Source organism: Oncorhynchus tshawytscha, linkage group LG11 (genome assembly GCF_018296145.1).
Source record: "Oncorhynchus tshawytscha isolate Ot180627B linkage group LG11, Otsh_v2.0, whole genome shotgun sequence".
Taxonomy (NCBI): Eukaryota; Metazoa; Chordata; class Actinopteri; order Salmoniformes; family Salmonidae; genus Oncorhynchus; species Oncorhynchus tshawytscha.
The window spans coordinates 55,095,930-55,123,163 of record NC_056439.1 but is presented as its reverse complement, the minus strand read 5'-3'; the positions used below and the strand labels follow the sequence as shown (position 1 = coordinate 55,123,163).

The following is a 27,234-nucleotide window of genomic DNA, read 5'->3' as shown; positions in this document are numbered from 1 at the left end:
AATATGCTTGACCTACAGGGGGCCCCCTTTGATTTTGTTAGTCACTCGCGCACAGATGTAGTTAACATGGCATAAGTCATGGCAAAATGTGTAGAATTGCAGATTTGCTTTAAAAGTGCAAACATTTCTCACTGCCCATGGAGAAATGTGTAAAATTGCAGGAAATTCACTTTAAAAACTGCAAAAATGTATCATTGCCCCATGACAAAATGAATAGAATTGCATGAAACTTGTCATAAAATGTTCGTATGCACTTTTGAGAGGAAGTGTTTAATTTGAATTACAATAACATCTTCATGTCTCATCTGGTTCATCTAAATTATATCTAAACAAATCTCAAATGTACTTCTATTGCCAACTAGATAAAAATAGCAAAAAATAAGTTAAATTAAATTGGCATTTCCTGTCTGCAAATCATTTCAACTATCAACTGGGTCTGGCCCATAGCAAACTAACTATCAACTGGGTCTGGCCCATAGCAAACTATCAACTGGGTCTGGCCCATAGCAAACTAACTATCAACTGGGTCTGGCCCATAGCAAACTAACTATCAACTGGGTCTTGGCCATAGCAAACTAACTATCAACTGGGTCTTGGCCATAGCAAACTAACTATCAACTGGGTCTTGGCCATAGCAAACTAACTATCAACTGGGTCTTGGCCATAGCAAACTAACTATCAACTGGGTCTTGGCCATAGCAAACTAACTATCAACTGGGTCTTGGCCATAGCAAACTAACTATCAACTGGGTCTTGGCCATAGCAAACTAACTATCAACTGGGTCTTGGCCATAGCAAACTAACTATCAACTGGGTCTTGGCCATAGCAAACTAACTATCAACTGGGTCTTGGCCATAGCAAACTAACTATCAACTGGGTCTGGGCCATAGCAAACTAACTATCAACTGGGTCTTGGCCATAGCAAACTAACTATCAACTGGGTCTTGGCCATAGCAAACTAACTATCAACTGGGTCTTGGCCATAGCAAACTAACTATCAACTGGGTCTTGGCCATAGCAAACTAACTATCAACTGGGTCTTGGCCATAGCAAACTTGCATTATTGTATCAACTACTCTGGGCCCTCAGAGTTTCATGCGCCAGTGAGCTCTGGTAAGACAAGGGGGTTGGTAGAACAGTAGGATCAGTCAGGGGTTGGTAGAACAGTAGGATCAGTCAGGGGTTGGTCAGGGGTTGGTAGAACAGTAGGATCAGTCAGGGGTTGGTAGAACAGTAGGATCAGTCAGACATACTGCTTCCACCTCACTCTGTACAGCAGGGGTTGGTAGAACAGTAGGATCAGTCAGATATACTGTAGTCCTGTAGGTACAGTAGTTTTACATTGTTCTTGGAGTAAGCAGAGCTGGAGACCTCACGTCTTCATCCCAAATGTACAGTATAGTGCCCTACTGTTGACCAGAGTCCTATACAGTATAGTGCCCTACTGTTGACCAGAGTCCTATACAGTATAGTGCCCTACTGTTGACCAGAGTCCTCTACAGTATAGTGCCCTACTGTTGACCAGAGTCCTATACAGTATAGTGCCCTACTGTTGACCAGTCCTCTACAGTATAGTGCCCTACTGTTGACCAGTCCTCTACAGTATAGTGCCCTACTGTTGACCAGAGTCCTCTACAGTATAGTGCCCTACTGTTGACCAGTCCTCTACAGTATAGTGCCCTACTGTTGACCAGTCCTCTACAGTATAGTGCCCTACTGTTGACCAGAGTCCTATACAGTATAGTGCCCTACTGTTGACCAGAGTCCTATACAGTATAGTGCCCTACTGTTGACCAGAGTCCTATACAGTATAGTGCCCTACTGTTGACCAGAGTCCTATACAGTATAGTGCCCTACTGTTGACCAGAGTCCTATACAGTATAGTGCCCTACTGTTGACCAGTCCTTTACAGTATAGTGCCCTACTGTTGACCAGAGTCCTCTACAGTATAGTGCCCTACTGTTGACCAGAGTCCTCTACAGTATTGTGCCCTACTGTTGACCAGAGTCCTCTACAGTATAGTGCCCTACTGTTGACCAGAGTCCTATACAGTATAGTGCCCTACTGTTGACCAGAGTCCTATACAGTATAGTGCCCTACTGTTGACCAGTCCTATACAGTATAGTGCCCTACTGTTGACCAGAGTCCTCTACAGTATTGTGCCCTACTGTTGACCAGAGTCCTCTACAGTATAGTGCCCTACTGTTGACAAGAGTCCTATACAGTATAGTGCCCTACTGTTGACCAGAGTCCTATACAGTATAGTGCCCTACTGTTGACCAGTCCTATACAGTATAGTGCCCTACTGTTGACCAGAGTCCTATACAGTATAGTGCCCTACTGTTGACCAGAGTCCTATACAGTATAGTGCCCTACTGTTGACCAGAGTCCTATACAGTATAGTGCCCTACTGTTGACCAGTCCTATACAGTATAGTGCCCTACTGTTGACCAGAGTCCTATACAGTATAGTGCCCTACTGTTGACCAGAGTCCTATACAGTATAGGGCCCTACTGTTGACCAGAGTAGTACACTATGAAGGGAATAGCAGGACAGGCTGTAAACAGCCTCCTCAGTGGGACAGGCTGTAAACAGCCTCCTCAGTGGGACAGGCTGTAAACAGCCTCCTCAGTGGGACAGGCTGTAATGTCAGAAATCACAATGGACATGGGAGGAGAAACACATTCCACATCTGGATGTGATGAGAGCCCCTCCCCCACTACTATCCAGGCTGTATCCCAGCCGGCCGTAACCGGGAGTCCCGTAGGGCGCCGCACCATTGGCCCAGCGTCGTCCAGGTGTGGCCGGTGTAGGCCGTCATTATAAATAAGAATTTGTCCTTCACTGACTTGCCTAGTTAAATGAAGGTTCTATAAAAACACAAATAGTTAACTACTGTTCACCACTCTCAAATATAGTTAGTTATATTATATCATGGAATGGTCTAGTGGTTAAGTCTTTCAAAAGACAGGCTAGTTCATTGCAAATGCTAGTTCATGTTGTTAAGCAGTTTAGAAATGGAGGACAGACAGACAGGATTGATTAATAAACTACATCTCTCTCGACCTCAACCTGCACTATGAAGATGCATCGTTCTGTTCTGCATGATTCATATAGAGCACGTACATCTACAACATCCTCCTCCCTACTTCTATAAACCATCTACAACATCCTCCTCCCTCCTTCTATAAACCATCTACAACATCCTCCTCCCTACTTCTATAAACCATCTACAACATCCTCCTCCTTCTATAAACCATCTACAACATCCTCCTCTCCCTCTTTCTATAAACCATCTACAACATCCTCCTCCTTCCTCCTCTCCCTCTTTCTATAAACCATCTACAACATCCTCCTCCTTCCTCCTCTCCCTCTTTCTATAAACCATCTACAACATCCTCCTCCTTCCTCCTCTCCCTCATTCTATAAACCATCTACAACATCCTCCTCCTTCCTCATCTCCCTCTTTCTATAAACCATCTACAACATCCTCCTCCTTCCTCCTCTCCCTCTTTCTATAAACCATCTACAACATCCTCCTCTCCCTCATTCTATAAACCATCTACAACATCCTCCTCCTTCCTCATCTCCCTCTTTCTAAAAACCATCTACAACATCCTCCTCCTTCCTCCTCTCCCTCTTTCTATAAACCATCTACAACATCCTCCTCCCTCATTCTATAAACCATCTACAACATCCTCCTCCCTCATTCTATAAACCATCTACAACATCCTCCTCTCCCTCATTCTATAAACCATCTACAACATCCTCCTCTCCCTCATTCTATAAACCATCTACAACATCCTCCTCCCACATTCTATAGACCATCTACAACATCCTCCTCTCCCTCATTCTATAAACCATCTACAACATCCACCTCCTTCCTCCTCTCCCTCATTCTATAAACCATCTACAACATCCTCCTCCCTCATTCTATAAACCATCTACAACATCCTCCTCCCTACTTCTATAAACCATCTACAACATCCTCCTCCCTACTTCTATAAACCATCTACAACATCCTCCTCCCTCCTATAAACCATCTACAACATCCTCCTCCTCCTTCTATAAACCATCTACAACATCCTTCTCCCTCATTCTATAAACCATCTACAACATCCTTCTCCCTCATTCTATAAACCATCTACAACATCCTCCTCCTTCCTCCTCTCCCTCATTCTATAAACCATCTACAACATCCTCCTCCCTACTTCTATAAACCATCTACAACATCCTCCTCCCACATTCTATAGACCATCTACAACATCCTCCTCTCCCTCTTTCTATAAACCATCTACAACATCCTCCTCCCTCATTCTATAAACCATCTACAACATCCACCTCCTTCCTCCTCTCCCTCATTCTATAAACCATCTACAACATCCTCCTCCATCCTCCTCTCCCTCATTCTATAAACCATCTACAACATCCTCCGCCCTCTTATTCTCTAAACCAGTGGTTCCCAAACTGTTCATAGTCCCTTACCCCTTCAAACAGTCAACCTCCAGCTGTACCCCCTTTAGCACCAGGGTCAGCACACTTGCAAATGTTGTTTGTTGACATCATTGTAAGCCTGCCACACACACAGAGATTTAATAAACATAAGAATGAGTGTGATTTTTTTTGCCACAACCCAGGTCGTGGGAAGTGACAAGGAGCTCTTATAGGACCAGGGCACAAATAATAATAATCAATCATTTAGCTGTTTATTTAACCATCTTAGATATAAAACAGTATTTCTGTATAGAAAATTGTGAATAACTCACCACAGGTTAATGAGAAGGGTGTGCTTGAAAGGCTGCACATAACTCTGCAATGTTGGGTTGTATTGGAGAGAGTCGCAGTCTTAAATCATTTTCCACACAGTCTGTGCCTGTATTTAGTTATCATGCTAGTGAGGGCCGAGAATCCACTCTCACATAGGTACGTAGTTGCAAAGGGCATCAGTGTTTTAACAGGACGATTTGCAAAGGCAGGATACTCTGAGCGCAGCCCTATCAGGAAATCTGTCAGTGGCTTCTGATTAAATTGAGTTCATTTGCACAAAAAAATAACAACAACAGAAATCATAGAATGCTGATGTGTGTTGTCCTTGTTAATACAGACAGAGAAGAGCTCCAACGTATTAATCATCGCCTCAAGTTTGTCCTGCAAATTGAATATAGTTGTGGAGAGTCCCTGTAATCCTAGATTCAGATCATTAAGGCGAGAAAAAAACATCACCCAGATAGGCCAGTTGTGTGAGAAACTCGTCATCATGCAAGCGGTTAGACAAGTGAAAATAATGGTCAGTATAGAACATTTAAGCTCGTCTCTCAATTTTTAAAAATCAGTCAATTTTACCTTTATTTAACTAGGCTAGTTAGTTAAGAACAAATTCTTATTTACAATGATGGCCTAGGAACAGTGGGTTAACTGCCTTGTTCAGGGGCAGAACAACAGATTTTTACCTGGGATTTGATCTTGCAACCTTTCGGTTACTAGTCCAACACAAGCGGTCAGACAAGTGAAAATTATGGTCAGTATAGAAAACAATAAGCTCGTCTCAGCTTTAAAGAATGTGTCGATACTTTGCCCCTTGATAACCAGCACACTTCTGTATGTTGTAAAAGCGTTACATGGTCCCTACCCATATCATTGCATAATGCAGAAAACACACGAGAGTTCAGGGGCCTTTTGCTTTAACAAAGTTAACCAGTTTCACTGTAGTGTCCAAAATGTATTTCAAGCTGTCAGGCATTCCCTTGGCAGCAAGAGCCTCTCAGTGGATGCTGCAGTGTATCCAAGTGGCGTCGGGAGCAACTGCTTGCAGGCGCGTTACCACTCTACTGTCTCCCTGCCATGGCTTTTGCTCCATCAGTACAGATACAAACATGAGCATCAGCTACGTTTGGCTACATACGGACCGTTAGTGGAATTCCCACGAGAGAGTAACGGTTAATGTGATTGGATGTTAATTATTTGACTAGGTTACCTGCATTTGACAAAGCTATTTTTTGCTGAACACTAAATGGTTAAATGTTTTATTTTTGGCAGTGAAACGAGGCTACTCAGGCGAGAGAAAATAAAACGCACACAAATGTATAGCCCCGTTGGAAAATAGAAATGGACTGCTTGAAAATATGAAGGAAAAATAATGTAAAAGCTGTTTGAGAGAATGTCAAGAGTGTACAAAGCTGTCATCAAGGCAAAGGGTGGCTACTTTGAAGAATCTCAAATATAAAATATATTGTAACACTTGTTTGGTTATTGTTTAACACTTTTTTGGTAACTACATGATTCCATATGTGTTGTTTCATAGTTTTGATGTCTTCACTATTATTCTACAATGTAGAAAATAGTACAAATAAAGAAAAACCCTTGACTGAGTAAGTGTGTCCAAACTTTTGACTGATCGAGTACAAATAAATATATAATTAGGTTCCAGCCACCCATGGCTAAATCTAGTTGTAGAGCGTTGCTCTAAACCATCTACAGCACAGAGATGGATGAATAGAGATGACTAGAGATGGATAGAGATGCATGACTAGAGCTGAAGAGAGATAGATGACTAGAGATGGATAACTAGAGCTGAATAGAGATATGACTAGAGATGGATAACTAGAGATGGATAACTAGAGCTGAATAGAGATGCATGACTAGAGATGGATGACTAGAGCTGAATAGAGATATGACTAGAGATGGATGACTAGAGCTGAAGAGAGATATGACTAGAGATGGATAACTAGAGCTGAATAGAGATATGACTAGAGATGGATGAATAGAGATATGACTAGAGATGGATAACTAGAGATGAATAGAGATGGATAGAGATGCATGACTAGAGCTGAATAGAGATATGACTAGAGATGGATGAATAGAGATATGACTAGAGATGGATAACTAGAGATGAATAGAGATGGATAGAGATGCATGACTAGAGCTGAAGAGAGATATGACTAGAGATGGATGACTAGAGATGAATAGAGATGCATGACTAGAGATGGATGACTAGAGATGGATAGAGATGCATGACTAGAGATGGATGAATAGAGATGGATAGAGATATGACTAGAGATGGATGAATAGAGATGAATAGAGATATGACTAGAGATGGATGACTAGAGATGACTAGAGATGGATAGAGATGCATGACTAGAGCTGAAGAGAGATATGACTAGAGATGGATAACTAGAGCTGAAGAGAGATATGACTAGAGATGGATGACTAGAGATGGATAGAGATGCATGACTAGAGATGGATGAATAGAGATGGATAGAGATATGACTAGAGATGGATAACTAGAGCTGAATAGAGATATGACTAGAGATGGATGACTAGAGATGAATAGAGATGCATGACTAGAGATGGATGACTAGAGCTGAATAGAGATGCATGACTAGAGATGGATGACTAGAGATGGATGACTAGAGCTGAATAGAGGTGCATGACTAGAGATGGATGACTAGAGCTGAATAGAGATGCATGACTAGAGATGGATGACTAGAGCTGAATAGAGATATGACTAGAGATGGATGACTAGAGATGGATAGAGATGCATGACTAGAGATGGATGACTAGAGCTGAATAGAGATGCATGACTAGAGATGGATGACTAGAGATGGATAGAGATATGACTAGAGATGGATGACTAGAGATGAATAGAGATGGATGACTAGAGATGGATAACTAGAGCTGAATAGAGATATGACTAGAGATGGATGACTAGAGCTGAATAGAGATGCATGACTAGAGATGGATGACTAGAGATCGATAGCGATGGATGACTAGAGATTAATAGAGATGGATGACTAGAGATCGATAGCGATGGATGACTAGAGATGGATGACTAGAGCTGAATAGAGATGCATGACTAGAGATGGATAACTAGAGCTGAATAGAGATATGACTAGAGATGGATGACTAGAGCTGAATAGAGATGCATGACTAGAGATGGATGACTAGAGATGGATAGAGATGCATGACTAGAGATGGATGACTAGAGATCGATAGCGATGGATGACTAGAGATTAATAGAGATGGATGACTAGAGATCGATAGCGTTGGATGACTAGAGATTAATAGAGATGGATGACTAGAGATGGATGACTAGAATATACAGTATGTCCCAGTGCCCAACAGAGGCTGAGCTATACTAAGCCCCTCCTCCTATGTAAGAGCTTTATAAATATCAGAAATAGTTAAGTGACAGGTCTTTGGCAGAGCTGGGTCCAAGCACGCCTCGGTCATCATTCCCTGCAATACACACCATCAATCTATATGAAGGAACACACTCATATCTAGAATATACAGAGCATTCAGAAAGTATTCAGACCCCTTGACCTTTACAACGTTTGTTACGTTAGCCTTATTCTAAAATCGATTAAATAAATAAAGATCCTCATTAATCTACACACAATACCCCATAATGACATCACAGTACCCCATAATGACATCACAATACCCTATAATGACATTACAGTACCCTATAATGACATCACAATACCCCACAATGACATCACAATACCCCATAATGACAAAGCAAAAATTGTTTTAGAAATCTTTGCAGCTAAAGCTGTGCCACTAGAGATTCTGGGTTCGAGCCTAGGCTCTGTCTCAGCTGGCCGCGACCAGGAGACACATGAGGCGGCGCACAATTGGCCAAGAGTCGTTGGGGTTAGAGGAGGGTTTGGCCGGCAGGGATGTCCCTGTCCCATCGCGCACTAGTGACTGCTGTGGTGGGCCGGACACAATGCACGCTGACACAGTCGCCAGGTGTACGGTGTTTCCTCCGACACATTGGTGCGGCTGGCTTCATGGTTAAGTGGGCATTGTGTCAAGAAGCAGTGCGGCTAGGTTGGGTCGTGTTTCGGAGGACGCGTTGGCTCTCGACTTTCGCCTCTCCCGAGTTCGTACGGGAGTTGCAGCGATGAGATTAGACTATAACTACGAATTGGATATCATTAAATTGGGGAGAAAAAAGGGGCAAAATACAATAAAACTGAAATATCACATTAGTATCCAGTACTTCGTTGTACTTTTACTCAGTACTTCGTTGTACTTTTACTCAGTACTTTGTTGAAGCACCTTTGGCAGCGATTACATCCTCAAATCTTCTTTGGTATTATACCTTTATTTAACTAGACAAGTCCGTTAAGAACAAATTCTTATTTTCAACAATGGCCTACTGGGGAACACTGCCTTGTTCAGGGGCAGAATGACAGATCTGTACCTTGTCAGCTCAGGGATTCGATCTTGCAACCTTTTGGTTACTAGCCCAACACTCTAACCACTAGGCTACCCTGCCTCCCCCGGTATGACACTACAAGCTTGGCACACCTGTATTTGGGGAGTTTCTCCCATTCTTCTCTGCAGATTCTCTCAAGCTCTGTCAGGTTAGATGGGGAGCGTCGCTGCACAGCTATTTTCAGGTCTCTGTAGAGATGTCCAATCGGGTTCAAGTCCGGGCTCTGGCTGGGCAAACTCAAGCACATTCAGAGACTTGACCTGAAGCCAATTCTGCGCTGTCTTGGCTGTGTGCTTAGGTTCGTTGTCCTGTTGGAAGGTAGTTTTTCCATCAAGGATCTCTCTGTACTTTGCTCTGTTCATCTTTCCCTCGATCCTGACTAGTCTCCCAGTCCCTGCTGCTGAAAAACATCCCCACAGCATTTTTCCACCACCAACATGCTTCACTGTAGGGATGGTGCCAGGTTTCCTCCAGACGTGACGCTTGGCATTCAGGTTAAAGAGTTCAATCTTGGTTACATCAGACCAGAGAATCTCGTTTCTCATTGTCTGAGAGTCCTTTAGGTGCCTTTTGGAAAACTCCAAGTGGGCTGTCATGTGCCTTTTACTGAGGAGTGGCTTCCGTCTGGCCACTCTACCTTAAAGGCCTGATTGATGGAGTGCTGCAGAGATGGTTGCCCTTCTGGAAGGTTCTCCCATCTCCACAGAGGAACTCTGGAGCTCTGTCAGAGTGACCATCAGGTTCTGGGTCACTTCCCTGACAAAGACCCTTCAACCAATTACTCAGTTTGGCCGGACGGCCAACTCTAGGAAGTCTTGGTGGTTCCAAACTTCTTCCATTTAAGAATGATGGAGGGCAATGAGACCTTCAATGCTGCAGAAATGTTTTGGTACTCTTCCCCAGATCTGTGCGTCAACACAATCCTGTCTTGGAGCTCTACGGACAATTCCTTCGACCTTCCAAATCATGTCCAATCAATTGAATTTACCACAGGTGGACTCCAATCAAGTTGTAGAAACATCTCAAGGATGATCAATGGAAACAGGATGCACCTGAGCTCAACTTTGAATCTCATAGCAAAGAGTCTGAATACTTATAAAAAATAAAATGTTAAACCACTTTATATCACCTAATAGTATGAGGCAGGCCCGGGTCGTCATTACAACATCTATCACCTAATAGTATGAGGCAGGCCCGGGTCGTCACTATGTCTATCACCTAATAGTATGAGGCATGCCCGGGTCGTCACTACAACGTCTACCACCTAATAGTATGACACAGGCCCGGGTCGTCATTACAACGTTTATCACCTAATAGTATGAGGCAGGCCCGGGTCGTCATTACAACGTCTATCACCTAATAGTATGAGGCAGGCCCGGTCGTCACTATGTCTATCACCTAATAGTATGAGGCATGCCCGGTCGTCACTACAATGTCTATCACCTAATAGTATGAGAAAGGCCCGGTCGTCACTACATCTATCACCTAATAGTATGAGACAGGCCCGGTCGTCACTACATCTATCACCTAATAGTATGAGACAGGCCCGGGTCGTCACTACGTCTATCACCTAATAGTATGAGACAGGCCCGGTCGTCACTACTTCTATCACCTAATAGTATGAGACAGGCCCGGGTCGTCACTACTTCTATCACCTAATAGTATGAGACAGGCCCGGGTCGTCACTACAACTATGCACACGGGCCGTGGTCAGGCTCCATCCCCCCATGGGTCCTGGTCAGGCTCCATCCCCCCATGGGCCCTGGTCAGGCTCCATCCCCCACGGGCCATGGTCAGGCTCCATCCTCCCCCTCCCACGGGTCCTGGTCAGGCTCCATCCCCCACGGGTCCTGGTCAGGCTCCACCACCCACGGGTCCTGGTCAGGCTCCATCCCCCCCACGGGTCCTGGTCAGGCTCCACCCCCCACGGGCCCTGGTCAACAGTATTCCACTATAAACTAAATAGCGTGCCATTTGGGATGCCAATCAGAGCTTTCAGGCCATGAGACCAGTGGATTATCCTGAGAACTGGGACAAACTCTAATCCCCAGTAATTTCACATCCTGCCATAGTCCTGCCTGGGGCCACAATACAGATTACAGAGAATAACATGTTATTCCACCTCTGGAGTTTAGAATTACTCTCTGCATGGCCCAGCTCTGTAGGCTAACCTCCCTCCTCATAGTCCAGCTCTGTAGGCTAACCTCCCTCCTCATAGCCCAGCTCTGGAAGCTAACATCCCTCCTCATAGCCCAGCTCTGGAAGCTAACATCCCTCCTCATAGTCCAGCTCTGTAGGCTAACATCCCTCATCATAGTCCAGCTCTGTAGGCTAACCTCCCTCATCATGGCCCAGCTCTGGAAGCTAACATCCCTCCTCATAGCCCAGCTCTGGAAGCTAACATCCCTCCTCATAGTCCAGCTCTGTAGGCTAACATCCCTCCTCATAGTCCAGCTCTATAGGCTAACATCCCTCCTCATAGTCCAGCTCTATAGGCTAACCTCCCTCCTCATAGCCCAGCTCTGTAGGCTAATCTCCCTCCTCATAGCCCAGCTCTGTAGGCTAACCTCCCTCCTCATAGTCCAGCTCTATAGGCTAACCTCCCTCCTCATAGTCCAGCTCTATAGGCTAACCTCCCTCCTCATAGCCCAGCTCTGGAAGCTAACATCCCTCCTCATAGTCCAGCTCTGGAAGCTAACATCCCTCCTCATAGCCCAGCTCTATAGGCTAACCTCCCTCCTCATAGCCCAGCTCTATAGGCTAACCTCCCTCCTCATAGTCCAGCTCTATAGGCTAACCTCCCTCCTCATAGCCCAGCTCTGTAGGCTAACCTCCCTCCTCATAGTCCAGCTCTGGAAGCTAACATCCCTCCTCATAGTCCAGCTCTATAGGCTAACCTCCCTCCTCATAGCCCAGCTCTATAGGCTAACCTCCCTCCTCATAGCCCAGCTCTATAGGCTAACCTCCCTCCTCATAGCCCAGCTCTATAGGCTAACCTCCCTCCTCATAGTCCAGCTCTATAGGCTAACCTCCCTCCTCATAGCCCAGCTCTATAGGCTAACCTCCCTCCTCATAGCCCAGCTCTATAGGCTAACCTCCCTCCTCATAGCCCAGCTCTGTAGGCTAACCTCCCTCCTCATAGTCCAGCTCTGGAAGCTAACATCCCTCCTCATAGTCCAGCTCTATAGGCTAACCTCCCTCCTCATAGCCCAGCTCTATAGGCTAACCTCCCTCCTCATAGTCCAGCTCTATAGGCTAACATCCCTCCTCATAGCCCAGCTCTATAGGCTAACCTCCCTCCTCATAGGCCAGCTCTGGAAGCTAACATCCCTCCTCATAGTCCAGCTCTATAGGCTAACCTCCTCATCATAGCCCAGCTCTGGAAGCTAACATCCCTCCTCATAGTCCAGCTCTATAGGCTAACCTCCCTCCTCATAGCCCAGCTCTGTAGGCTAACCTCCCTCATCATAGGCCAGCTCTGTAGGCTAACCTCCCTCATCATAGGCCAGCTCTGTAGGCTAACCTCCCTCATCATAGGCCAGCTCTGTAGGCTAACCTCCCTCATCATAGGCCAGCTCTGTAGGCTAACCTCCTCATCATAGGCCAGCTCTGTAGGCTAACCTCCTCATCATAGGCCAGCTCTGTAGGCTAACCTCCCTCATCATAGGCCAGCTCTGTAGGCTAACCTCCCTCATCATAGGCCAGCTCTGTAGGCTAACCTCCCTCATCATAGGCCAGCTCTGTAGGCTAACCTCCCTCATCATAGGCCAGCTCTGTAGGCTAACCTCCCTCCTCATAGCCCAGCTCTATAGGCTAACCTCCTCCTCATAGCCCAGCTCTATAGGCTAACCTCCTCATCATAGCCCAGCTCTGTAGGCTAACCTCCCTCCTCATAGTCCAGCTCTGGAAGCTAACATCCCTCCTCATAGTCCAGCTCTATAGGCTAACCTCCCTCCTCATAGCCCAGCTCTATAGGCTAACCTCCCTCCTCATAGTCCAGCTCTATAGGCTAACATCCCTCCTCATAGCCCAGCTCTATAGGCTAACCTCCCTCCTCATAGGCCAGCTCTGGAAGCTAACATCCCTCCTCATAGTCCAGCTCTATAGGCTAACCTCCCTCATCATAGCCCAGCTCTGGAAGCTAACATCCCTCCTCATAGTCCAGCTCTATAGGCTAACCTCCCTCCTCATAGCCCAGCTCTGTAGGCTAACCTCCCTCATCATAGCACAGCTCTGTAGGCTAACCTCCCTCATCATAGGCCAGCTCTGTAGGCTAACCTCCCTCATCATAGGCCAGCTCTGTAGGCTAACCTCCTCATCATAGGCCAGCTCTGTAGGCTAACCTCCCTCATCATAGGCCAGCTCTGTAGGCTAACCTCCCTCATCATAGGCCAGCTCTGTAGGCTAACCTCCCTCATCATAGGCCAGCTCTGTAGGCTAACCTCCTCATCATAGGCCAGCTCTGTAGGCTAACCTCCCTCATCATAGGCCAGCTCTGTAGGCTAACCTCCTCATCATAGGCCAGCTCTGTAGGCTAACCTCCCTCATCATAGGCCAGCTCTGTAGGCTAACCTCCCTCCTCATAGCCCAGCTCTGTAGGCTAACCTCCTCATCATAGCCCAGCTCTATAGGCTAACCTCCTCATCATAGTCCAGCTCTGGAAGCTAACATCCCTCCTCATAGTCCAGCTCTGGAAGCTAACATCCCTCCTCATAGCCCAGCTCTATAGGCTAACCTCCCTCCTCATAGCCCAGCTCTGTAGGCTAACCTCCCTCCTCATAGTCCAGCTCTGTAGGCTAACCTCCCTCCTCATAGCCCAGCTCTGTAGGCTAACCTCCTCATCATAGCCCAGCTCTGTAGGCTAACCTCCCTCATCATAGGCCAGCTCTGTAGGCTAACCTCCTCATCATAGGCCAGCTCTGTAGGCTAACCTCCCTCATCATAGTCCAGCTCTATAGGCTAACCTCCCTCCTCATAGCCCAGCTCTGTAGGCTAACCTCCCTCATCATAGCCCAGCTCTGTAGGCTAACCTCCCTCATCATAGGCCAGCTCTGTAGGCTAACCTCCCTCATCATAGGCCAGCTCTGTAGGCTAACCTCCCTCATCATAGGCCAGCTCTGTAGGCTAACCTCCCTCATCATAGGCCAGCTCTGTAGGCTAACCTCCCTCATCATAGGCCAGCTCTGTAGGCTAACCTCCCTCATCATAGGCCAGCTCTGTAGGCTAACCTCCCTCATCATAGGCCAGCTCTGTAGGTTAACCTCCCTCATCATGGGCCAGCTCTGTAGGCTAACCTCCCTCATCATAGCCCAGCTCTGTAGGCTAACCTCCCTCAGCCCAGCTCTATAGGCTAACCTCCCGCATCATAGGCCAGCTCTGTAGGCTAACCTCCCTCATCATAGGCCAGCTCTGTAGGCTAACCTCCCTCATCATAGGCCAGCTCTGTAGGCTAACCTCCCTCATCATAGGCCAGCTCTGGAGGCTAACCTCCCTCATCATAGGCCAGCTCTGTAGGCTAACCTCCCTAATCATAGGCCAGCTCTGTAGGCTAACCTCCTCATCATAGGCCAGCTCTGTAGGCTAACCTCCTCATCATAGGCCAGCTCTGTAGGCTAACCTCCCTCATCATAGGCCAGCTCTGTAGGCTAACCTCCCTCATCATAGGCCAGCTCTGTAGGTTAACCTCCCTCATCATAGGCCAGCTCTGTAGGCTAACCTCCCTCATCATAGCCCAGCTCTGTAGGCTAACCTCCCTCAGCCCAGCTCTATAGGCTAACCTCCCGCATCATAGGCCAGCTCTGTAGGCTAACCTCCCTCATCATAGCCCAGCTCTGTAGGCTAACCTCCTCATCATAGCCCAGCTCTGTAGGCTAACCTCCCTCATCATAGGCCAGCTCTGTAGGCTAACCTCATGTAGCCTAGCCCAGCTCTGTAGGCTAACCTCCTCATCATAGCACAGCTCTGTAGGCTAACCTCCCTCATCATAGCACAGCTCGGTAGGCTAACCTCCCTCATCATAGCACAGCTCTGTAGGCTAACCTCCCTCATCATAGCCCAGCTCTGTAGGCTAACCTCCTCATCATAGCCCAGCTCTGTAGGCTAACCTCCCTCATCATAGCACAGCTCTGTAGGCCAACCTCCTCATCATAGCACAGCTCTGTAGGCTAACCTCATGTAGTCTAACCTCCCTCATCATAGCCCAGCTCTGTAGGCTAACCTCCCTCATCATAGCCCAGCTCTGTAGGCTAACCTCCTCATCATAGCCCAGCTCTGTAGGCTAACCTCCCTCATCATAGCCCAGCTCTGTAGGCTAACCTCCCTCATCATAGCCCAGCTCTGTAGGCTAACCTCCCTCATCATAGCCCAGCTCTGTAGGCTAACCTCCCTCATCATAGGCCAGCTCTGTAGGCTAACCTCCCTCATTATAGCACAGCTCTGTAGGCTAACCTCCCTCAGCATAGCCCAGCTCTGTAGGCCAACCTCCTCATCATAGCCCAGCTCTGTAGGCTAACCTCCCTCAGCATAGCCCAGCTCTGTAGTCTAACCTCCTCAGCATAGCACAGCTCTGTAGGCTAACCTCCCTCATCATAGGCCAGCTCTGTAGGCTAACCTCCCTCATCATAGCACAGCTCTGTAGGCTAACCTCCTCAGCATAGCCCAGCTCTGTAGGCTAACCTCCCTCATCATAGCACAGCTCTGTAGGCTAACCTCCCTCAGCATAGCCCAGCTCTGTAGGCTAACCTCCTCATCATAGCCCAGCTCTGTAGGCTAACCTCCCTCATCATAGGCCAGCTCTGTAGGCTAACCTCCCTCATCATAGCACAGCTCTGTAGGCTAACCTCCCTCAGCATAGCCCAGCTCTGTAGGCCAACCTCCCTCATCATAGCCCAGCTCTGTAGGCTAACCTCCCTCAGCATAGCCCAGCTCTGTAGGCTAACCTCCCTCATCATAGCACAGCTCTGTAGGCTAACCTCCCTCATCATAGGCCAGCTCTGTAGGCTAACCTCATGTAGCCTAGCCCAGCTCTGTAGGCTAACCTCCCTCATCATAGGCCAGCTCTGTAGGCTAACCTCCCTCATCATAGCCCAGCTCTGTAGGCTAACCTCCCTCAGCCCAGCTCTATAGGCTAACCTCCCGCATCATAGGCCAGCTCTGTAGGCTAACCTCCCTCATCATAGGCCAGCTCTGTAGGCTAACCTCCCTCATCATAGGCCAGCTCTGTAGGCTAACCTCCCTCATCATAGGCCAGCTCTGGAGGCTAACCTCCCTCATCATAGGCCAGCTCTGTAGGCTAACCTCCCTAATCATAGGCCAGCTCTGTAGGCTAACCTCCCTCATCATAGGCCAGCTCTGTAGGCTAACCTCCCTCATCATAGGCCAGCTCTGTAGGCTAACCTCCCTCATCATAGGCCAGCTCTGTAGGCTAACCTCCCTCATCATAGGCCAGCTCTGTAGGTTAACCTCCCTCATCATAGGCCAGCTCTGTAGGCTAACCTCCTCATCATAGCCCAGCTCTGTAGGCTAACCTCCCTCAGCCCAGCTCTATAGGCTAACCTCCCGCATCATAGGCCAGCTCTGTAGGCTAACCTCCTCATCATAGCCCAGCTCTGTAGGCTAACCTCCCTCATCATAGCCCAGCTCTGTAGGCTAACCTCCCTCATCATAGGCCAGCTCTGTAGGCTAACCTCATGTAGCCTAGCCCAGCTCTGTAGGCTAACCTCCCTCATCATAGCACAGCTCTGTAGGCTAACCTCCCTCATCATAGCACAGCTCGGTAGGCTAACCTCCTCATCATAGCACAGCTCTGTAGGCTAACCTCCTCATCATAGCCCAGCTCTGTAGGCTAACCTCCCTCATCATAGCCCAGCTCTGTAGGCTAACCTCCCTCATCATAGCACAGCTCTGTAGGCCAACCTCCCTCATCATAGCACAGCTCTGTAGGCTAACCTCATGTAGTCTAACCTCCTCATCATAGCCCAGCTCTGTAGGCTAACCTCCCTCATCATAGCCCAGCTCTGTAGGCTAACCTCCTCATCATAGCCCAGCTCTGTAGGCTAACCTCCTCATCATAGCCCAGCTCTGTAGGCTAACCTCCTCATCATAGCCCAGCTCTGTAGGCTAACCTCCCTCATCATAGCCCAGCTCTGTAGGCTAACCTCCCTCATCATAGGCCAGCTCTGTAGGCTAACCTCCCTCATTATAGCACAGCTCTGTAGGCTAACCTCCTCAGCATAGCCCAGCTCTGTAGGCCAACCTCCCTCATCATAGCCCAGCTCTGTAGGCTAACCTCCTCAGCATAGCCCAGCTCTGTAGTCTAACCTCCCTCAGCATAGCACAGCTCTGTAGGCTAACCTCCTCATCATAGGCCAGCTCTGTAGGCTAACCTCCCTCATCATAGCACAGCTCTGTAGGCTAACCTCCCTCAGCATAGCCCAGCTCTGTAGGCTAACCTCCCTCATCATAGCACAGCTCTGTAGGCTAACCTCCCTCAGCATAGCCCAGCTCTGTAGGCTAACCTCCTCATCATAGCCCAGCTCTGTAGGCTAACCTCCCTCATCATAGGCCAGCTCTGTAGGCTAACCTCCCTCATCATAGCACAGCTCTGTAGGCTAACCTCCCTCAGCATAGCCCAGCTCTGTAGGCCAACCTCCTCATCATAGCCCAGCTCTGTAGGCTAACCTCCCTCAGCATAGCCCAGCTCTGTAGGCTAACCTCCCTCATCATAGCACAGCTCTGTAGGCTAACCTCCTCATCATAGGCCAGCTCTGTAGGCTAACCTCATGTAGCCTAGCCCAGCTCTGTAGGCTAACCTCCCTCATCATAGGCCAGCTCTGTAGGCTAACCTCCTCATCATAGCCCAGCTCTGTAGGCTAACCTCCCTCAGCCCAGCTCTATAGGCTAACCTCCCGCATCATAGGCCAGCTCTGTAGGCTAACCTCCCTCATCATAGCCCAGCTCTGTAGGCTAACCTCCCTCATCATAGCCCAGCTCTGTAGGCTAACCTCCCTCATCATAGGCCAGCTCTGTAGGCTAACCTCATGTAGCCTAGCCCAGCTCTGTAGGCTAACCTCCCTCATCATAGCACAGCTCTGTAGGCTAACCTCCCTCATCATAGCACAGCTCGGTAGGCTAACCTCCCTCATCATAGCACAGCTCTGTAGGCCAACCTCCCTCATCATAGCCCAGCTCTGTAGGCTAACCTCCCTCAGCATAGCCCAGCTCTGTAGGCTAACCTCCCTCATCATAGCACAGCTCTGTAGGCCAACCTCCCTCATCATAGCCCAGCTCTGTAGGCTAACCTCATGTAGTCTAACCTCCCTCATCATAGCCCAGCTCTGTAGGCTAACCTCCCTCAGCTTAGCCCAGCTCTGTAGGCCAACCTCCCTCATCATAGCACAGCTCTGTAGGCCAACCTCCCTCATCATAGCACAGCTCTGTAGACTAACCTCACTCATCATAGCACAGCTCTGTAGGCTAACCTCCCTCATCATAGCACAGCTCTGTAGGCTAACCTCCCTCATCATAGGCCAGCTCTGTAGGCTAACCTCATGTAGCCTAGCCCAGCTCTGTAGGCTAACCTCCTCATCATAGGCCAGCTCTGTAGGCTAACCTCCCTCATCATAGCCCAGCTCTGTAGGCTAACCTCCCTCAGCCCAGCTCTATAGGCTAACCTCCCGCATCATAGGCCAGCTCTGTAGGCTAACCTCCTCATCATAGCCCAGCTCTGTAGGCTAACCTCCCTCATCATAGCCCAGCTCTGTAGGCTAACCTCCTCATCATAGGCCAGCTCTGTAGGCTAACCTCATGTAGCCTAGCCCAGCTCTGTAGGCTAACCTCCCTCATCATAGCACAGCTCTGTAGGCAAACCTCCCTCATCATAGCACAGCTCGGTAGGCTAACCTCCTCATCATAGCACAGCTCTGTAGGCCAACCTCCTCATCATAGCCCAGCTCTGTAGGCTAACCTCCCTCAGCATAGCCCAGCTCTGTAGGCTAACCTCCCTCATCATAGCACAGCTCTGTAGGCCAACCTCCCTCATCATAGCCCAGCTCTGTAGGCTAACCTCATGTAGTCTAACCTCCCTCATCATAGCCCAGCTCTGTAGGCTAACCTCCCTCAGCTTAGCCCAGCTCTGTAGGCCAACCTCCCTCATCATAGCACAGCTCTGTAGGCCAACCTCCCTCATCATAGCACAGCTCTGTAGACTAACCTCACTCATCATAGCACAGCTCTGTAGGCTAACCTCCCTCATCATAGCACAGCTCTGTAGGCCAACCTCCCTCATCATAGGCCAGCTCTGTAGGCTAACCTCATGTAGTCTAACCTCCCTCATCATAGCCCAGCTCTGTAGGCTAACCTCCCTCATCATAGGCCAGCTCTGTAGGCTAACCTCCCTCAGCTTAGCCCAGCTCTGTAGACTAACCTCACTCATCATAGCACAGCTCTGTAGGCTAACCTCCCTCATCATAGCACAGCTCTGTAGGCCAACCTCCCTCATCATAGCTCAGCTCTGTAGGCTAACCTCATGTAGTCTAACCTCCCTCATCATAGCCCAGCTCTGTAGGCTAACCTCATGTAGTCTAACCTCCCTCATCATAGCCCAGCTCTGTAGTCTAACCTCCCTCATCATAGCCCAGCTCTGTAGGCTAACCTCCCTCATCATAGCCCAGCTCTGTAGGCTAACCTCCCTCATCATAGCCCAGCTCTGTAGGCTAACCTCCCTCATCATAGCCCAGCTCTGTAGGCTAACCTCATGTAGCATTACACAGCCTGAAAAGTAATAGCACGGCAGTCTAGAATGGCTATCAAATAGCATAGTCCCCTCTTCATAGTCATAGTCATGTTTGACAAACTAGTTGTGATGTCTGGCTGCATGTAGAGGGCGTGTCTGGTAGTGCAGAGGCCCTGGGTTGAAGCTGCAGAATGATCTGACAGTTGTTGTGTTTATAGAAGTCAACTTTAGAATAAACCCTCTAAACCCAATTAAAAGAAAGGTAAAGTTGACTAATGTTGTCGTACAATGTAAAGCTTTGGGAGTTTAAAAAAAATCTCTCTTTGAAACACTGCGAGACTGTTTCTCGAACAGACCACCATGCAGGACAGGGCCGGTGTTCTCTCGTCTCCCTGAAGCGCTGAAATCAAATGGAATATACAGCAAAAAGACTTCAAACCTCAAAAGAAATGAAACCTACTCGTTTTTCATGCATATTCTGTCCTGAAACACCTTATCCAGAGGGATCACGGCTTGGCCCAGAAACACGTCCAGTCCCATGAGCGCCCGGTGCATCACCGTCAGGACCAAGTCGCTGCTCCCGGGGGGGTATGCGCCCCCGTCCCCAACCTGCTCCAGAACACCCGGTAACAACTCGAAAGAACATTCCTCCTTCCATTCGGGAACAGTGGTCTTTTCCAGAACACAAGTGGAGTATTTCTCCTTGCCCACCTGGATAATGGTGTAGACGTCGCTGGTACCGTGTTTGCCCTTCGCCCGCAAGCCCCTGCCCCGCAGAACGGTGACCTGGACGTGTGTAGGAACCCATCTCTGGTCTTCGTCGTAGTCTATATTTAGCGAGGACATGTCCAAAGAAACAGAGAGTGAGGACAGGCTCAAATGTAAACGTGGAAATGGGAGGATACCCTGCCGTTTCCCTCAGCGTCTCTCAGAGATGCCGTCCAGCCTAGTCGCGAGGTGGACGGCTCGGCATTATTGTATCCTTTAAGTTGTCGGTATTGACCGGTCTGTCTGTAGTGTCTTCACTGTTCGTTGCCCCAGCATGTGTATCGTGGCGTATGCTCGGCTATGCTAATAAAGCTATCGACGGTACGACGCGCGTCTCCGCGTCCCCTCTCTGCAGTCAGAATTGTTCAAACCATAGACAATGATAGAGTTCTCTAGTGGCAAAAGGCCGTCGTCAAAATGCGCAGCGCATTGAGGGCTTCCACCATTTCAACTGGGTGGGACATTTCAACTTCATTGGCTCACCAGGAGGGATCAGCTAATCGTAAAAAATAAATCAAAAATGGACTTCTTCAAAATGGAGATTGCCTCATTGGCGTTTCCCATGCACTTACAGACGCCATAATAGAACTATATAAGGATGTTTTCTCTATCATTCTCTATGGTTGAAACCAAGGCAGTGCCAATGTCACGCCTTTATCCTCTCTCTACAGGAAGAAGGTAGTAGAAAACAGCTTCCACCACAATACCCGAGGCTCAGTTTATCAGAATCTCTAGTAATATGATAACGTGAAACGTATATTACAAAGATCCTTTGTTTTTAAAGAGTTGCAGTGATAACTATCCTGTCCAGACTGCGGCCTGTCTCTCAGATCAGACCCATTGGAAGTAGGGAGACCACCTTCCCCTCCGGGGTACTGCGCTGTGAGAACAGTTCTAGAGTACACACAGCCCTGGGATGACATAACATTGCAGATGCTCTGTTGCTCCCCACTGGGCAGAAAATGGGTTGAATCAACGTTGTTTCCACGTCATTTCAACTGGAGTAAAAGATCTATGTGTTGATGACATTGAATCAAAGTGTATATCTAATTGGATTTGAAAAAAGGCATCAATGTTAGGACATTTACTATTTTTTTACTCAACTTTTAACTTAAAGTAAAAAATAAAATAAAAAATCACGTTAGTTGACAACTCTAGATGTCTGTGCCCAGTGGGCCCGCCAGATGATCGGTAGGAAAGAAAACCTCTCTGTCACTCCTTCTGCAGGGCCAACATGGGTACTCTGTCACTCCTTCTGCAGGGCCAACATGGGTACTCTCTGTCACTCCTTCTGCAGGGCCAACATGGGTACTCTCTGTCACTCCTTCTGCAGGGCCAACATGGGTACTCTCTGTCACTCCTTCTGCAGGGCCAACATGGGTACTCTCTGTCACTCCTTCTGCAGGGCCAACATGGGTACTCTCTGTCACTCCTTCTGCAGGGCCAATATGGGTTCACTCTGTCACTCCTTCTGCAGGGCCAAAATGGGTTCACTCTGTCACTCCTTCTGCAGGGCCAACATGGGTACTCTCTGTCACTCCTTCTGCAGGGCCAACATGGGTTCACTCTGTCACTCCTTCTGCAGGGCCAACATGGGTACTCAAATCAAATCACATTTTATTTGTCACATACACATGGTTAGCAGATGTTAATGCGAGTGTAGCGAAATGCTTGTGCTTCTAGTTCCGACAATGCAGTAATAACCATCAAGTAATCTAACTAACAATTCCAAAACTACTGTCTTATACACAGTGTAAGGGGATAAAGAATATGTACATAAGGATATATGAATGAGTGATGGTACAGAGCAGCATAGGCAAGATACAGTAGCTGATATCGAGTACAGTATATGCATATGAGATGAGTATGTAAACAAAGTGGCATAGTTAAAGTGGCTAGTGATACATGTATTACATAAGGATGCAGTCAATGATATAGAGTACAGTATATACGTATGCATATGAGATGAATAATGTAGGGTAAGTAACATTATATAAGGTAGCATTGTTTATATATTTACATCATTTCCCATCAATTCCCATTATTAAAGTGGCTGGAGTTGAGTCAGTGTCAGTGTGTTGGCAGCAGCCACTCAATGTTAGTGGTGGCTGTTTAACAGTCTGATGGCCTTGAGATAGAAGCTGTTTTTCAGTCTCTCGGTCCCAGCTTTGATGCACCTGTACTGACCTCGCCTTCTGGATGATAGCGGGGTGAACAGGCAGTGGCTCGGGTGGTTGTTGTCCTTGATGATCTTTATGGCCTTCCTGTAACATCGGGTGGTGTAGGTGTCCTGGAGGGCAGGTAGTTTGCCCCCGGTGATGCGTTGTGCAGACCTCACTACCCTCTGGAGAGCCTTACGGTTGAGGGCGGAGCAGTTGCCGTACCAGGCGGTGATACAGCCCGCCAGGATGCTCTCGATTGTGCATCTGTAGAAGTTTGTGAGTGCTTTTGGTGACAAGCCGAATTTCTTCAGCCTCCTGAGGTTGAAGAGGCGCTGCTGCGCCTTCTTCACGATGCTGTCTGTGTGAGTGGACCAATTCAGTTTGTCTGTGATGTGTATGCCGAGGAACTTAAAACTTGCTACCCTCTCCACTACTGTTCCATCGATGTGGATAGGGGGGTGTTCCCTCTGCTGTTTCCTGAAGTCCACAATCATCTCCTTAGTTTTGTTGACGTTGAGTGTGAGGTTATTTTCCTGACACCACACTCCGAGGGCCCTCACCTCCTCCCTGTAGGCCGTCTCGTCGTTGATGATAATCAAGCCTACCACTGTTGTGTCGTCCGCGAACTTGATGATTGAGTTGGAGGCGTGCGTGGCCACGCAGTCGTGGGTGAACAGGGAGTACAGGAGAGGGCTCAGAACGCACCCTTGTGGGGCCCCAGTGTTGAGGATCAGCGGGGAGGAGATGTTGTTGCCTACCCTCACCACCTGGGGGCGGCCCGTCAGGAAGTCCAGTACCCAGTTGCACAGGGCGGGGTCGAGACCCAGGGTCTCGAGCTTGATGACGAGCTTGGAGGGTACTATGGTGTTGAATGCGGGACTCTGTCACTCCTTCTGCAGGGCCAACATGGGTACTGTCTGTCACTCCTTCTGCAGGGCCAACATGGGTACTCTCTGTCACTCCTTCTGCAGGGCCAACATGGGTACTCTCTGTCACTCCTTCTGCAGGGCCAACATGGGTACTCTCTGTCACTCCTTCTGCAGGGCCAACATGGGTACTCTCTGTCACTCCTTCTGCAGGGCCAACATGGGTTCACTCTGTCACTCCTTCTGCAGGGCCAACATGGGTACTCTCTGTCACTCCTTCTGCAGGGCCAACATGGGTACTCTCTGTCACTCCTTCTGCAGGGCCAACATGGGTACTCTCTGTCACTCCTTCTGCAGGGCCAACATGGGTACTCTGTCACTCCTTCTGCAGGGCCAACATGGGTTCACTCTGTCACTCCTTCTGCAGGGCCAACATGGGTACTCTCTGTCACTCCTTCTGCAGGGCCAACATGGGTACTCTCTGTCACTCCTTCCACAGGGCCAACATGGGTTCACTCTGTCACTCCTTCTGCAGGGCCAACATGGGTACTCTGTCACTCCTTCTGCAGGGCCAACATGGGTACTCTCTGTCACTCCTTCTGCAGGGCCAACATGGGTACTCTGTCACTCCTTCCACAGGGCCAACATGGGTACTCTCTGTCACTCCTTCTGCAGGGCCAACATGGGTACTCTCTGTCACTCCTTCTGCAGGGCCAACATGGGTACTCTGTCACTCCTTCTGCAGGGCCAACATGGGTACTCTCTGTCACTCCTTCCACAGGGCCAACATGGGTACTCTCTGTCACTCCTTCTGCAGGGCCAACATGGGTTCACTCTGTCACTCCTTCTGCAGGGCCAACATGGGTACTCTCTGTCACTCCTTCTGCAGGGCCAACATGGGTACTCTCTGTCACTCCTTCTGCAGGGCCAACATTGGTTCACTCTGTCACTCCTTCTGCAGGGCCAACATGGGTACTCTCTGTCACTCCTTCTGCAGGGCCAACATGGGTACTCTCTGTCACTCCTTCTGCAGGGCCAACATGGGTTCACTCTGTCACTCCTTCTGCAGGGCCAACATGGGTACTCTCTGTCACTCCTTCTGCAGGGCCAACATGGGTACTCTCTGTCACTCCTTCCACAGGGCCAACATGGGTTCACTCTGTCACTCCTTCTGCAGGGCCAACATGGGTACTCTCTGTCACTCCTTCCACAGGGCCAACATGGTTTCACTCTGTCACTCCTTCTGCAGGGCCAACATGGGTACTCTGTCACTCCTTCTGCAGGGCCAACATGGGTACTCTCTGTCACTCCTTCTGCAGGGCCAACATGGGTTCACTCTGTCACTCCTTCTGCAGGGCCAACATGGGTACTCTCTGTCACTCCTTCTGCAGGGCCAACATGGGTACTCTCTGTCACTCCTTCTGCAGGGCCAACATGGGTACTCTCTGTCACTCCTTCTGCAGGGCCAACATGGGTAGTTGTTGTTGTTGTGGTTTGTTATACCAGTAGTACGTTTGAACTCTTAAAAATAAATGGACACATTTTGGCAGATTTGTGTTTTATCTCCCAACCAGGACTATTGTAGTCCGTAGTGGTGGTACACCCTTTACAGCCAGTGGGAAGTTTTCATAGATTGAAAATACAAGCCTTTCGCCTTCAGCCTAATCTTCAAACTAAGCAACACATGCTATTCAACAATGTAGCCCACACGATAAAGGGGTAATCTGGGATTTAAACCAAGTGGAAACCCAGCCACTGTTTTGATAAACAGTTGAGGGATGATGCTGGTAAAATGTATGTATCAATTCCAGATTGGCCCTTAAAATGTTTGCCAGCCACCCTTTTATATTGGTCCTTAGTCTAGGGCCTCTCATTGCTTTAGTAGACAGCAGTCTGATGAGGACCTCACCTGGTAGCCAAACCGCCGTAGAGTTTCAACCCTTCATTGAAAGACTCAATCATAGACTCCCTTACTGAGCGCTGTGGCTGCTTTGTGGATGGACACCCTTACTGAGCGCTGTGGCTGCTTTGTGGATGGACACCCTTGCTGAGCACTGTGGCTGCTTTGTGGATGGACACCCTTACTGAGCGCTGTGGCTGCTTTGTGCATGGACACCCTTACTGAGCGCTGTGGCTGCTTTGTGGATGGACACTCTTACTGAACGCTGTGGCTGCTTTGTGGATGGACACTCTTACTGAGCGCTGTGGCTGCTTTGTGGATGGCCACCCTTACTGACCACTGTGGCTGCTTCATGCATGGACACCCTTACTGACCGCTGTGGCTGCTTCATGCATGGACACCCTTACTGACCGCTGTGGCTGCTTCATGCATGGACACCCTTACTGACCGCTGTGGCTGCTTTGCGTGATGTATTGTTGTCTCTACCTTCTTGCCCTTTGTGCTGTTGTCTGTGCCCAACGATGTTTGTACCATGTTCTGTGCTGCTGCAATGTTGTGTTGCTAACATGCTGTGTTATGTGTTGCTGCCTTGCTATGGTGTTGTCTTAGGTCTCTCTTTATGTAGTGTTGTGGTCTATGTCTTGTTGTGATGTGTGTTTTCTCCTATATTTTAATTGTATTTGTTGTTTTTTTATCTCAGCCCCCGTCCCCGCAGGAGGCCTTTTGGTAGGCCGTCATTGTAAATAAGAATGTGTTCTTAACCGACTTGCCTAGTTAAATAAATAAAACATATATACATATATATATATATATATACTGTGGCCTACAGTCAATCACCTACAGCACGTGTCAAACTCATTCCATGGAGGGCCGATTGTCGATGGGTTTTTGCTCCATCCTTGTCCTTGATTGATGAATGAAGGTCACTAATTAGTAAGGAACTCCCCTCACCTGGTGGTCTAGAGCTTCATTGAAAGGAAAACCCAAAATCCAGCAGACACTAGGCCCTCCATGGGATAAGTTTGACACCTCTGGTTTACTATTTAGCAGCAGGTGAGAATCCACTGACTGCAGTGACTGTCAGTCATATTCCTGATACCTGCTGCATCTGGCAGATGAGTTGCAGAAAAAAGAGACAGAGAGGGAAAGAGTGAGGGAGCTGGAGGGCTTAATTCATTTAGCTGATTTTATTACTGTCTTTTTGCTGTTATGGAAGAAGAGAATTTACCACCTGGTCAGTGAGGCGTGGCTGGCTGCTGGGTTCTGTTCTCTCACTGCTCAGCTCCAATGCAGGATGTTATAACAGAGGGAGTGTTTCCTAATCCTGATTCTAATCCTGATCCTGGTTTTAATCCTGGTCCTGGTTCTAATCCTGATCCTGATTCTAATCCTGATCCTGATTCTAATCCTGATCCTGGTTCTAATCCTGATCCTGGTTCTAATCCTGGTCCTGGTTCTAATCCTGATCCTGGTTCTAATCCCGATCCTGGTTCTAATCCTGGTCCTGGTTCTAATCCTGATCCTGGTTCTAATCCTGGTCCTGGTTCTAATCCTGATCCTGGTTCTAATCCCGATCCTG

General features: G+C 48.3%; 1 protein-coding gene across 2 annotated transcripts in view; it reads right to left on the bottom strand.

Annotated features, from left to right (window-relative positions):
• The window catches only part of rab11fip5a (RAB11 family interacting protein 5a (class I)), a 67,395-nt gene extending 46,281 nt beyond the window's left edge, over positions 1 to 21,114 (bottom strand). Inside the window, exon 1 of one of the 2 annotated variants that reach the window (XM_024416114.2) lies at positions 20,420 to 21,114. In XM_024416114.2, the coding sequence (XP_024271882.2) occupies positions 20,420 to 20,805 (386 nt within the window). In that variant the 5' untranslated portion in view covers positions 20,806 to 21,114. The remainder of the gene's footprint in view (positions 1 to 20,419) is intronic. The other variant, XM_042330396.1, reaches the window with a different exon arrangement.
• Positions 21,115 to 27,234: the final 6,120 nt, after the last annotated feature.